We start from the raw sequence: 11,688 nt of genomic DNA on the forward strand, positions 1-11,688 counted from the left end.
CCTCGCCAGCGCCGAGCACAGGGGGACCATCACTTCCCTATTCCTGCTGGCCACACAAGGGGCGACTCAAGCTCCCTGGGGGCTCCTTGCGGGGACACAACTTCCTGCTCTTCGTGCCGTGAGGATCCCCCAACCTCCCGCAGCTCCTCCCGCCCCGCTCCGGGGGCAACAGGCGGCGCGGCGCAGCGGGCGCGGCCGGGGGGCGCGGCCGGGGGGCGTGGCGCGGCGGGGGGCGTGGCCGGGCCCGGGCCTCCCGCCCACATAGGCGGGAGCAGCCGAGGCCGCTCGGCGCGGCGGAGGCGGCCGCGGGGTTTCCTCGGCCGGGCCGGGCAGAGCCGGGCAGGGTAGGGCAGCGAGGTGTAAGCGGCGGCATGGAGCTGGGGTGGCTGCTGTGGGGCGCGGCAGTGCTGCTGCTGCTCCACGTCCTGATGGAGCTCAGCCCGGCCGTCAACTTCGCTGTCCGCATCGGCTTCTACTGCCTGCTGTGCTTGGTCAGCTCGGGGCTGACGGCTCCCGTCTGCCTCATCGTCAACGGCGGCCGCTCCGTCAAGAACATGAAGTAAGAGGAAGAGGAGGGAGGGAGGGAGGGAGGGGAGTGTGGCCGGGGGTGGGAGCAATGGCAGAGCCGAGGCGCGGGAGGGTGAAACACAAACTGGGGGGATCGGTTTCAGTCCCAGCCCCAGCGTGGCTGGCTGGGGGGGAGGTGATGGTGGCCTCCTTCACCTCAGGGCTGCGATGGCAGAAAGTGGAGGCGGCAGCGTGGGCTCTCGGCTCCCGGGGGGTGCTAGGGGATGCGGTGAGGGGCTGCTGTGGCCCATGGCTTGTGTGGAGATTGGCATGGCCAGGAGGACTAAAGCAGGAAGCATCTCCCTGTGCTTGGCACTGGTGAGGCCACACCTCGAGGACTGGGCTCAGATTTGGGCCTCTTGCTCCAAGAAGGACTTTGAGGTGCTGGAGCAGGTCCAGAGCAGGGCAACGAAGCTGGGGAAGGGTCTGGAGAACAGGGCTGGGGAGGAGCGGCTGAGGGACCCGAGGTTGTTCAGGTGGAGAAAAGGAGGCAGAAGGGAGACCTTCTGGCTCTCTACAACTCCCTGAGAGGAGGTTGGGCTAAGGTGGGGCTCAGTCTTCCAGGTAACAGTGACAGAACAATAGGAGACAGCCTAGGAGACACCAGGGAAGGTTTAGGTTGGATATTAAGGACAGTTTCTTCCCCAAAAGAGTTGTCAAAGCCTGGAGCAGGCTGCCCAGGGCAGTGTTGGTATCCCCATCCCTGGAAGGATGTAAAAGCCATGTGGATGTGGTGACCTGGCAGGGCAGGGTTAGTGGTTGGGGTGAGATCTGAAAAGTCTTTTCCAACCAAAACAGTTCTATGGCTTCAGAGAGCCCCGTGTGGGGCTGATCACCCATCAGAGGGGTTCCCCTGGTGGTGGCCAGCAGCCATGCTGCTGTGACCACCCAGGTCTGGGGGAAAGCTGCACGACAGCCGTGTCTGCCTGGGGCATTCTTTCCCCGCTCCCAGCCCTGCCCTGCTGGCAGATGGTGTCTAATGTGCTGCCTTCAGCCCGGTGCAAAGAGCCCCGCAGCTGCCCAGGGCACGCTTGCTGCTGTCAGGCCTCGCTGTGCCTGTCCTCTGACAGGATGCCTGGAGCAGCGGCTGAGGAGCTGCTGGAGAAGGGCAGCTCTGCTACATGCAAAGGCACAGCTTTGGGGCAGAGCTGGCACTTCTGCTGGCAGCACAGGAGAATGTGGGCTCCTTGCTTTGCTTTCCAGGAGACAGCTTTTGACCTACTCTGACCATCAGTGTCCAGGCCATACTGTGTGGGTGTGGGGGGAAAGGGAGCTAGCTGCCTGAATACATCATTTTGGATCAAAGGTTGGGCAGTGTCTCATGTAGTGGAGCTGGACTTTGTTTTGTGGTGCAGCTGTCACAGGCAGGGCTCAGGGTGGAGTGAGTGGGCACAGGGCACCAAGGTGTTGCCTTGTGGGCTCTGCCCTGCCTGCCCAACTAGTGATCTGTGATCCACTCTGGTGCCCTGGCCCCAGCAGACTGCTCTGTGATCTCCAGCCTGGCTCTGTCTCTGGTTTGGGATGCTGTGGCTTGCTCAGGAGCAGCTTGGCACTGGGAGACTTTATGATGTCAGTTAGAGAGGCACTCTCTTCTTGGGTTGTGTTGGTTTATTTCTTCACTTCCAAAACTGTGCAAATCCCCTGTAAACTTAATGGAATTATCTGGGAGCAGGAGCTTCTTGGAGTGGACAACTCCTTGTGTTGAAACTCAGAGCTGAGTTTTGGCCAGAACCTCCCTTTTCCTGTAACTTTAGCCCGTTGCTTCCATCTGCTTGGCACTGGCTGCTGATCCTGGTTGTGTATCCCAGCCCCTGGGAGGGCTGTGGCAGAGGTGGTGCAGTGAGCTCCTGATTTCTACAGCATCCCAGCCTTGGGGGAAGGAGATTGGAGCGGGGCACAGGCTGGTGGATGGACAGCGGTAACAGCATCGCTGCCCAGTACATAACGCTCTGTCCTTGCCGTGCTCTTGGCTCCAGTGCTAAGCTGGTGGAACTAGGAAGAGGTTGCCTGCTGTGGCTGATAGAGATAGAGCTGTTTATCTGGTGCTGAGACCTCTTGCAATCTGGTTAGCACGCTTCATTAATCCTTGCAGATCAGAGCATCCCCCAAAAGCCTCTGTCACAGGCCGTGGAGCAGGGCCCTCTGCAGCTGAGGGGGGGGAGCTGCTGGCTTTCAGGCTCTGTCTGTTACAGATGCACTGAAAAGTCACTTTCTCTCCCATTTTTCTGCCCTCTCCTTGTGCCTGGCAATAAATGCATCAGGTTTCCAGCTGTGTGCAGCTGTGGCTGCAGCAGGGCAGGACCACTCACCCCAGCAGAGGAGCCGCTTGCCGAGCCGGAGGGGGGTAGGACCCGTCTGCTTGACCCCAGGGATGACGTGGCCAGCTCAGCAGGGCAGCAAGCCACTTGGTGCTTCTTAACTTGATCTGAGCTCTGCCCCTTCGCCTCTTTCAGTGGCTCAGGCCACATCTTGTGCAAGGAGATGCTGGTTTCTTACTGGCAGGAGGAAGTTGGATGCTTGCTCTTGAGTAATGTGTAACCAGCCTCTCCCGGCGGCTTTGGAGCGCTGTGACTTCCAGAGCAGTGACCTCTTTTGTGGTTGGCAGTCAGAAGGGAGGAGAAGTGGGATGTAGGTCGGCCTGGTGGCACGACATCCACCATGACCTCACAGATTTGTCACCCTGCCCCTCTCCCCCTGGGCTGTGCTCTCACAGCCCTCCTGCCGAGCTGTGAGAGCTCCGTGCCCTGCGCGCGTCCCCGGGTGCGGCGCTGACCTTTGCAGCAGGCTCCAACCACGGCAGCTGATAGCAGTGCTGTCACCCAGCTGTCACCTGCAGGCACCGGCCTGGCCTGAACTCCAGGCTCACAGCCAGTGCCTGGGTGGGTCTGCATGCTGGGGCACACCCACAGAGAGGTGAACCCCACTGTGGGGTAGGAGCAAGTTGTGCTGGCGGAGGTGCGTGGTGGAAGAGCTGAAGGCAGGAGTGAGTGGGGATAGTCTTGTGGAGCAGGTGCTGGGAGCTGCTGCTCAGCCAGAAGGAGACACTGGCTGGGTGCTGACCACCTGCCCTGGGTGACAGGGATGCTTCCCAGGCTGATGGTGCCACTCAGCTCTCCAGCTGGAGCCTGGGGGGGGGGAGAAGCTGACCCTGTCCCTCAGTCTCCTCCTGCAAGGAGGCAATCTCCATCCCCTGTCTGCCAGGGAGAGAAGGCAGGCCCTGAGGCAGGGCATTCAGATGCTTGCTGGTAGGGCAGGTCAGCTCCTGGATCTGCTGCAGGGGACAGCAGAGCTGGTGGCTGCTTCTGGGAGCTTTGTTCACGTGCAAGCTCCTCTCTGCCTCCTCTCCTAGCAAATGACTGCCCAAAATAGCCCCTGGGTGCTGCCAGCTTCTGACTGTGTCCTTTGGCCGAGTTGGAGGGTCCTCAGCTCCCACCTGTCCGGGGGTGGTGTAGATGGGCCCTGCTGCCATGGGCTGGCTGGGTCTGGGTGTGCTCAGCAAGGGCATGGCAGCCAGCTTGATGCTTTGGCAGGGGCTGCTGTCTCCCTTGGGGGGAGAGCTGGGAGCACTGTGGACAGACCTGTAGATCCACTGGGGAAGAAGCTGTGTGCTTGAAGATGGCTTTGCTTGGGGGCACGTGGCCTCTGCCAAGCTGTGTGGGGAGCATCCCACGGGCTGCTTTCATCCTTGGAAGTGTTTCTGATCTTCAGCCTCCTCCTTTCTGGACCTCCCATGGGGTAATGGAGCCCCATGTTTGTATTGTCAGGCAGCACCTTCCAGCGCTGCAAGGAGCAGGGTTGGCAGAGCCTGCCCTGGGCACGGGGTGTGGGGGCCCCAGGTTCTGTGTGCTGAGGAGTGGCAGCTCCTGGAGAAGCTGAGCAGCTTGTGAGGCTTTGGCTGCAGGAGGAAAACCACTAGCATGGGAGCAAACTGGCACAGGCTAGGGACAAACAGCACCGAGTGGGACTGGCAGGAGGAGTGGTCCCTGATCCAGCTTCAAACCAGCATCTCTCCCTGATCCAACTTCAAACCAGCATCTCTCCCTGCTGGGCACTGGAGGGATTCCAGTTTGCCCTCCCTTTGCAGGCTTCCTGGGCTGGAATTGCCTCTTCCACAGAGCTGGGGGTGAGCTGCTGCTGTCAGCTTGAAGGAAGAAGCATGAACCATGCTGTGTGGCCTTGAGTTACAGCTGGCTTCCCTCAGGCTTCCAGTGACATTCCTCCACTGGGAGTGGACAGGGCTCAGCACACAAGTGAAGCACCCTGAGCACATGGGATGGTGCAGGACAGACCTCTGGGTGGATCACAGGGCCAATCAAACTGGAGGCTCTCTGTCCAGACAGCTGCTCTTGCCTCCCCTCCACCCTGGGTACAGCAGACCCTGTCACTTCCCTGCCCTGCTGCTGTCTGACTGCTCTTCTCTTCTGCAGAATCATCAAAAATGTGCTCAAAACCTTCAAGTATTTGCTTGGTGTGAGGTTTGAGGTGAAGGGGCTGGAGAACTTCGACGTGGAGGGCCCTGCTATCATTGTATCCAACCACCAGAGCATCCTGGACATGATGGGTGAGTTGCTGGTGGCAGGGAGGGAGCAGCTCAGCTGGCCACCGTCAGAAGTCCTGCCCTGGCTGGTCTGTCCTGCTGAGCCAGCTGCTCCAGCTGCCTCAGTGCTGGCTGCAGGGAGGCTGTCCCCTCACCCTGAGCAGCCCCAGCCCCGTGCAGCTCCCAGGTACTGCTCAGCTTTGGGTTAGTCTTGGCTCCCTGCTTTGCTCTCAGCCTGGCTGGCCTAGCCCATGTGACAGAGGTGGCCCTGCTGTGCACCCAGCTGTCTCTTGAGGGGCCAGGTGCTGCAGCCACCCTGCCCCTGTGATCCTCCTGGGGGCTGAGTCTCCCCCTGCTCCCTTGAGGGCAGCAGGGAAGCCCCCCCTGGCCTCTCCCTGTTAGTCCCCTCCACACCTCAGACCTTCTCTCTTGTCCCACTGAGTGCAGGCTGGGGGGTGGCTGCTGGTTCTCACCCTCTGCCATCCCATTAGGCCTGATGGAGATCCTGCCTGACAACTGTGCCCAGGTGGCCAAGAAGGAGCTGATGTACACTGGCTCTGTGGGGCTCATCATGTACCTCGGGGGAGTCATCTTCATCAACAGGAAGAGCACCAGCAGTGCCAAGATGGTGATGTCAGAGGTGGCCAAGACCATGGCAAGTGACAAAGTGAGTGTAACTGTGACACTTGGTGGGTGGCACATGTCTGGGCTCCCTGGAGGGATGGGGTCAGGGCAGTCCCAAGCACCAATACAGGCTGGGCAGGGACTGGCTTGAGAGCAGCCCTGAAGAAAAGGCCTTGGGGGTGCTGGGGGATGAGAAGCTCAGCATGAGGCAGCAGTGAGCACTTGCAGCCCAGAGAGCCAACCACATCCTGGGCTGCAGCAAGAGAAGCAGAGCCAGCAGGGCCAGGGAGGGGATTCTCCCCCTCTGCTCTGCTCTGGTGAGAGCACAGCTGGAGCTCTGTGTCCAGTTCTGGAGCCTCTGTTACAGGAAGGATCTGGAAGTGCTGGAAGGTGTCCAGAGAAGGGCCAGGAGGATTAGCAGAGGGCTGGAGCTGCTCTGCTCTCAGGACAGACTGAGGGAGCTGGGGCTGTTCAGTCTGGAGAAGAGAAGGCTCCCAGGAGCCCTAATTGTGGCCTTCCAGCATCTGCAGGGGGCTCCAAGAAAGCTGGGGAGGGACTTCTGAGGGTGTCAGGGAGTGATAGGACTGGGGGGGATGGAGCAAAACTAGAAGTGGGGAGATTCAGATTGGATGTTAGGAAGAAGTTGTTCCCCATGAAGGTGGTGAGAGCCTGGCACAGGCTGCCCAGGGAGGTGGTGGAAGCCTCATCCCTGGAGGTGTTTGCAGCCAGGCTGGATGTGGCTGTGAGCAACCTGCTGTGGTGTGAGGTGTCCCTGCCCATGGCAGGGGGGTTGGAACTGGCTGAGCCCTGGGGTCCCTTCCAGCCCTGGCAGTTCTATGACTCTGTGTGGAGCTCCTGGTGCCTGAGTGACAGCCACCTGCAGCTCTGGGTGAGGCTGGCTGCTGGCTCAGCCTGCAGAAAGGGAGCCCTGCAGAGGGGTTGCTGGAGCAGAGCCTTCTCTCCCCATGTGCAGGTGAAGGTGTGGGTGTACCCAGAGGGCACCAGGAACTGCACAGGGGATTTGCTGCCGTTCAAGAAGGGAGCTTTCCACCTCGCTGTCCAGGCACAGGTAACAGCACTGCTTCTCTGCTGCTTGGGGACCCTGAATGCTTCTGCAGTGGTGCTGCAGCCTGCTCAGGCAGTGCTGTGCTGTGGTTTATTTGCTCTCAGGTGTTCTCAGCTCAGCTCCTCAGCTAAACCACCTTTGAGTGTCACAAGTGCTGCCCAGCACCAGCCCAGAGGCTTTGCCATCCCTGTCAGGAGGGGAGGAGTGGCTGCAGGCAGTGGGGCAGCTGCCTGGTTCTCAGTCCTGACTGCCCCAGCACTGCATTCCCAGCTGGAGAGCAGAGCATGGGGCACAGGGACAGCTGACCCTCTAGCTCTGGGCTGTGCTGCCTGGCAGTGTCTGTGCCCTGCTTCTGGCAGCATGGCTGTGGCACTCAGCTCACTTCTGGCAGGGAGCCCAGCAGGTGCTTTGCTCCCAGAGCTTTGCTGGGATCCCCAGGCTGCAGTGGTGTGGATTTGGCCTTGTTAGTGCTGATGGCTTAGAGCAACATCTGGGCTTGCTCAGTGTGGGAATGGCTGCTCCCTCCCAGACTGCCCTATGGCACTTCTTGGGATGTCTCAAATGCCCTCTCTTCAAGATGACAGCCTCAATGAGCAGTGAGTGGGAGAGCAGACAGACTGCTCCTTGGTTGTGGGCAGCCAGAGCTGTTGGCCCTCCTGAGGGGGCAGTGCTGGCTGCCAGGGCAGAGCTCAGGGCACTGTGCCAGGGATGCTGCAGAGCTCTGTGCTCCCGTGCCCAGCTTGTCACTGGAACCTGAGCCACCCTGCTCAGGGTGTCTGGGAGGAGGTGGGTGCCTTCCCTTCCTCTGCATGCTCTGCTCTGCTTCTGAGGCCTGGGATGACTCAGGGCCTGAGGGGAAAATGCCTTGAGTGAAGGAGATGATCCTAGAGAAGGGAGTGGGTGCCAGATCTGAGCGGGTTCAACTGGCCAAGCCCAGGCTGTAGCCTGGGTTGTGCCATCCCCATTCCTGCTGTGCTGATGCAACCAAGGCAGGAGCTGGCAGCTGCTGGAAGGAGGCACAGAGCTCTGCTCACACTCCCTCTGAGTCACCAACTGTAGCTCTTGTCTGTGTTGTCATCAGCACTGCAATAAGGACTCTGTGCCTGCCCTGCTGGCTGTGCCTCTGCCTGCCTGAGGCTTCCCTGGGAGCAATGGATTGCAACTGGTGACTCCCTCCCTGAGGGGCTGGAGGCACAGCAGCTGGCCTGCCCCAAACAGGTGCTTGTACAGCACAGCAAAGCCTGCCAAAGCAGGCATCCTCCCATGCTTGCAGGTCAGAAAGGGCCTGAGTTTTGAGGCCTGGCTTGGCATGAGAAGCCCTGAGAGCTGGTGCTGACCTGAGGCTGAAGTGTGACTTAGCCCCTGAAAGTCCCTGTGCCTTGAGCTGCTGGGGGGCAGTTTCTATCCCCTTGGACTCCTGGCTGTCCCAGCCTTTGGAAGTGGCTCTTGCTTGTGGGGTGTGTGCTGGGCCAGGTCAGCTCCCCTGTGTGGGCTTTGCTGCTTACCTCTGGCCTGCCCTGAGCTGCTGCAGTGCAAGTAACTCCTTCCTCTTCTTCCACAAGGTGCCAGTAATCCCTGTGGTGTACTCCTCCTTCACTACCTTCTATGACCCAAAGAAGAAGCTATTTACATCAGGTACTGAAGAGCCTGAGGGGCTTCACAGTGCCTTGGAGATGGGGTGGTGTAGAGATCTGGTTCACAGGGGGGTGAGAGGGAAGCAGAGCTGGGGTGAAGAGGAGTCCCTCTGGGAGGTGTGTGGAGCCAGTTCCAAGCAGTGGGCACCAGAGGGATGTTTCCTTTAAATACTTGAACACTGCTTCTCCCCCTTAGAACTGGCACAGCCCAAGTCACCTGGTGAGGGCCTGAGGGAGGAGGCAAGCATGCTCTGCCTCCTGACCTGTCAAAGCTGGGGCTCCTCAGCAAGCAAAGCAGAGAGTCTGGGGGTGGCCAAGCTCAGAAGTCTGGCAGCACAAATGCTGGGCAGAAAGTTGGCTTTTGGTCAGTTCAGAGCAGTTCTCTTTTGAGGGGGTCAGGGAGGGATAGGACTGGGGAGAAGGGAAAAAAATAGAACTGGGTAGATTCAGATTGGATGTTAGGGAGAAGTTGTTCCCCATGAGGGTGGTGAGAGCCTGGCACAGGCTGCCCAGGGAGGTGGTGGCAGCCTCATTGCTGGAGGTGTTTGCAGCCAGGCTGGAGGTGGCTGTGAGCAACCTGCTGCAGTGTGAGGTGTCCCTGCCCATGGCAGGGGGGTTGGAGCTGGCTGAGCCTTGAGCTCCCTTCCAACCCTGACAGTTCTGTGACTCTCACTTTGAGGAGGAAGCTGTGCTTGCCATGCTCCCTGCCTGGGTGGCTGGAGACAGCCAAAGGTTGAAGGACAGAAGCAGATGGAGGGAGCTCCTGGGCTGGTCCTTAGCCCTGGGCTCCCTTTACTCTCTGGCCAGCAGCTGGGTGCAGAGCAGTGACAGTGGCTGTGAGAAGGGACAAGCTCTGGCTGGGGTGTCAGGTTGGGCCAGAAGGGAAATGCTCTGCTTGATGCAGCTGTTTGAGGGCAAGATCTAAACTGCAGAGCGATGTCTTGCCCCTGAGACCAGAGGTGGATGCTGGAAGCCCTGTGGGGGCTGTGCTGGGGCTGTCTGGGGAGCAGGATCTTGGGAGGACAGAGAATGGTGCATTCCTCACAAGCTTTTGTCCTGTTCCCAGGCAAAATCAAGGTTGAGGTTCTGCCTCCTATAGAGACCAAAGGCATGACCTCAGACGACATCAGTGACCTCACTGACAGATGCTTCCACACCATGAGGGAGACCTTCCTCAGGCTCTCCGGCCGCCCGAGCCCGAGCGAGGCGAAGGACTCCTCCTAGAGGCTTCTCTGGTGGCGTCACCGTGTGGTGGTGGCCTGCAGGGACCTGTCTGTTGCCAAATACCAAAGGAGCTTTGCTTCTGCAGCGACTTCTGACTCTGGGCACACCACGGCCTGGCCCCCGGGGTGTGGAGCCAGCGCTGAGGTTCCTCCTCGAGTGGATTTCTCTTATGGGTTCCTTATCTCCCAAATGAAACTTCTCCTTTCTCTGAATTTCTCAGGCATCAAACTTATCCTACCAAAGGGCTCAATGACCAGAGAGGTGAGTTTTTGCCCCAGCTCAGGCAGCTGGGGTGGGGTGGGAACAAAAACCTGGCCGTGGGGCAGAGCTGTGCCCCGTGCGAGTGTCCCTGCAGCAGGCAGCCAGCGCTGGCCCAGGTGGGAGCCCCCAGGCAGCAGCTGGTAGCTGCTTAACCTTGATGCTGCCCAAACAGGGATGAGGATCAGGTGAAAATCTAGCACCTGGCTCTTCAGCAGCACCCTCCCTGGGCAGCTGGGAGCCATCAGGCACAGTGGAGCCCAGGGGCTGTCTCTGTAGCAGGGCCTGTCTCCTTGAGAGACACCCCTGGGTCACAGCAGCATCCTGTGCTGGGGCTTTCTGTTGCCCAGGTGCTCCTGAGCCAAGTCTTTCTCTTCTGAGGGAAGCACCATGGGCCAACACCCTCAGCTGGGCTGCAGAGGGGAATGTGTGGGGCCAGTCAGCCTTGTAGTGTCCCTTTGGCCTTGGTTGTCGTGTCAGAACAAGCACCCCTGAGGGGTGCAGCGGTGGAGGGGGAAGCTGAAGTCCGACCAAGCCAGCATAAATGTTCTGGGCAGGGTTTAGCTGTCCAGCCCTGCCAGTTCAGTCATCTTCTGAACAAAACCTCACACTTGTTCCTGCATTCAGAGCCACCAGCCTGCTGTTAAAAGGATCTGTCAGAGCCCTGGGCAGCCCTGTCCTCCTGCTTGTGTGACCTGCTTGTGGCACACACCCTGCACGACGAGCGCCTGGGGTGGCTCAGAGCTTCCTTGCTGTTGGGGAACCTTGCTGCCAGCTCCCTGCTGTGGGGGTGGCTCAGCCTGCTGGCAGCAGCCTCCTGGTGCCTGGCAGATGCACAGGGCTCTGTGGTGCTTGTCTGGCCACTTGTCATGGTCAGCACTGGCCAAAAGATGGTGCCTGTCCCGCGTCTCCCTGCTGATCTCGGCGGAGCTGCTGCTCTGCAGAGCTGCAGGGGGGGTGAGCTGCAGCTGGAACCGGGCTGGGAAGGCCTCAGCCCTCCCTTGAGGGAAAACTGGCTCCTTCTGCCCTTCAGAGAAAGGGCTTTTCCCTGTGCTCTGGACCCTGCAGCACTGCTGGAGCTCTCACTGGGAGCTGCAGGAGCATTGATGCCCTCTGCAAAGAGCAAGGCTAGGCCAGGCCAGTGGGAGCCTTCAGCTCTAGCCTGGGTTCAGGGAGGCTTTTGCTCTCCTGTTCTTGGCACAGGATGTGTCACCTTGTGATCACCCACCCAGGGCTAGTGGGGTACCCATCCCAACTGTCTTTGTGTTGGTGGAATTGTGACCATGGGGCATTGTGGGGGGTCAAAGCCTCCACTGGGAAAGGCAGGGAGCTCCCAGAGAGCCTCCCCAGGAAAGGCAGCTGCTGGGCTGGGGAGGGGGCAGGGAGCTTTATCAGAGTGGCCTTAAAATACAGACTCAGGGGGAGACCTGTCATGGGGCAGGTCAGGGTGGGAGGATGGGAACTGAAGCAGCACTTTGTAGGAGTGGCAGATAAAGGACTGTCATGGAGGTTAAACCCAGGAGGGGCCTGGGAGGGCTCCTGGCTGGGGGGAATTAACCACAGCCATGGAGTGGTTCCTGCAGTGTCCTTCCCTGGGAGGAGGGAGCAGTTCCTCTATGTGCAGTTGTCTGCTGTTCACTTTTAATTGGGTTGGGAAATGATGTTATGTGCTTTAAAGAAACAACAGAAACCCAAACAAACAAAGTACCTTTGGCTCTTTGAAGGAGACTCCTGGTCTTGTGTGGGGGCTGGGGGAGGAGGGCTGCAGGGGGAGGAGG

The 11,688-nt window shown here is 59.6% G+C and overlaps 1 protein-coding gene across 1 annotated transcript; it reads left to right on the forward strand.

Moving 5' to 3' along the window:
• The first annotated feature begins 271 nt into the window (after positions 1–271).
• AGPAT2 (1-acylglycerol-3-phosphate O-acyltransferase 2) lies at positions 272–10,554 on the forward strand. The gene is made up of 6 exons (XM_054174327.1): positions 272–559; positions 4,995–5,128; positions 5,596–5,771; positions 6,702–6,797; positions 8,357–8,429; positions 9,495–10,554. Exons 1-6 carry the CDS (start codon positions 372–374, stop codon positions 9,650–9,652), a joined length of 825 nt encoding a protein of 274 aa, XP_054030302.1. The 5' UTR covers positions 272–371; the 3' UTR covers positions 9,653–10,554.
• The last annotated feature ends 1,134 nt before the right edge of the window (positions 10,555–11,688 follow it).

This window comes from Dryobates pubescens, chromosome 29 (genome assembly GCF_014839835.1).
Source record: "Dryobates pubescens isolate bDryPub1 chromosome 29, bDryPub1.pri, whole genome shotgun sequence".
NCBI lineage: Eukaryota > Metazoa > Chordata > Aves > Piciformes > Picidae > Dryobates > Dryobates pubescens.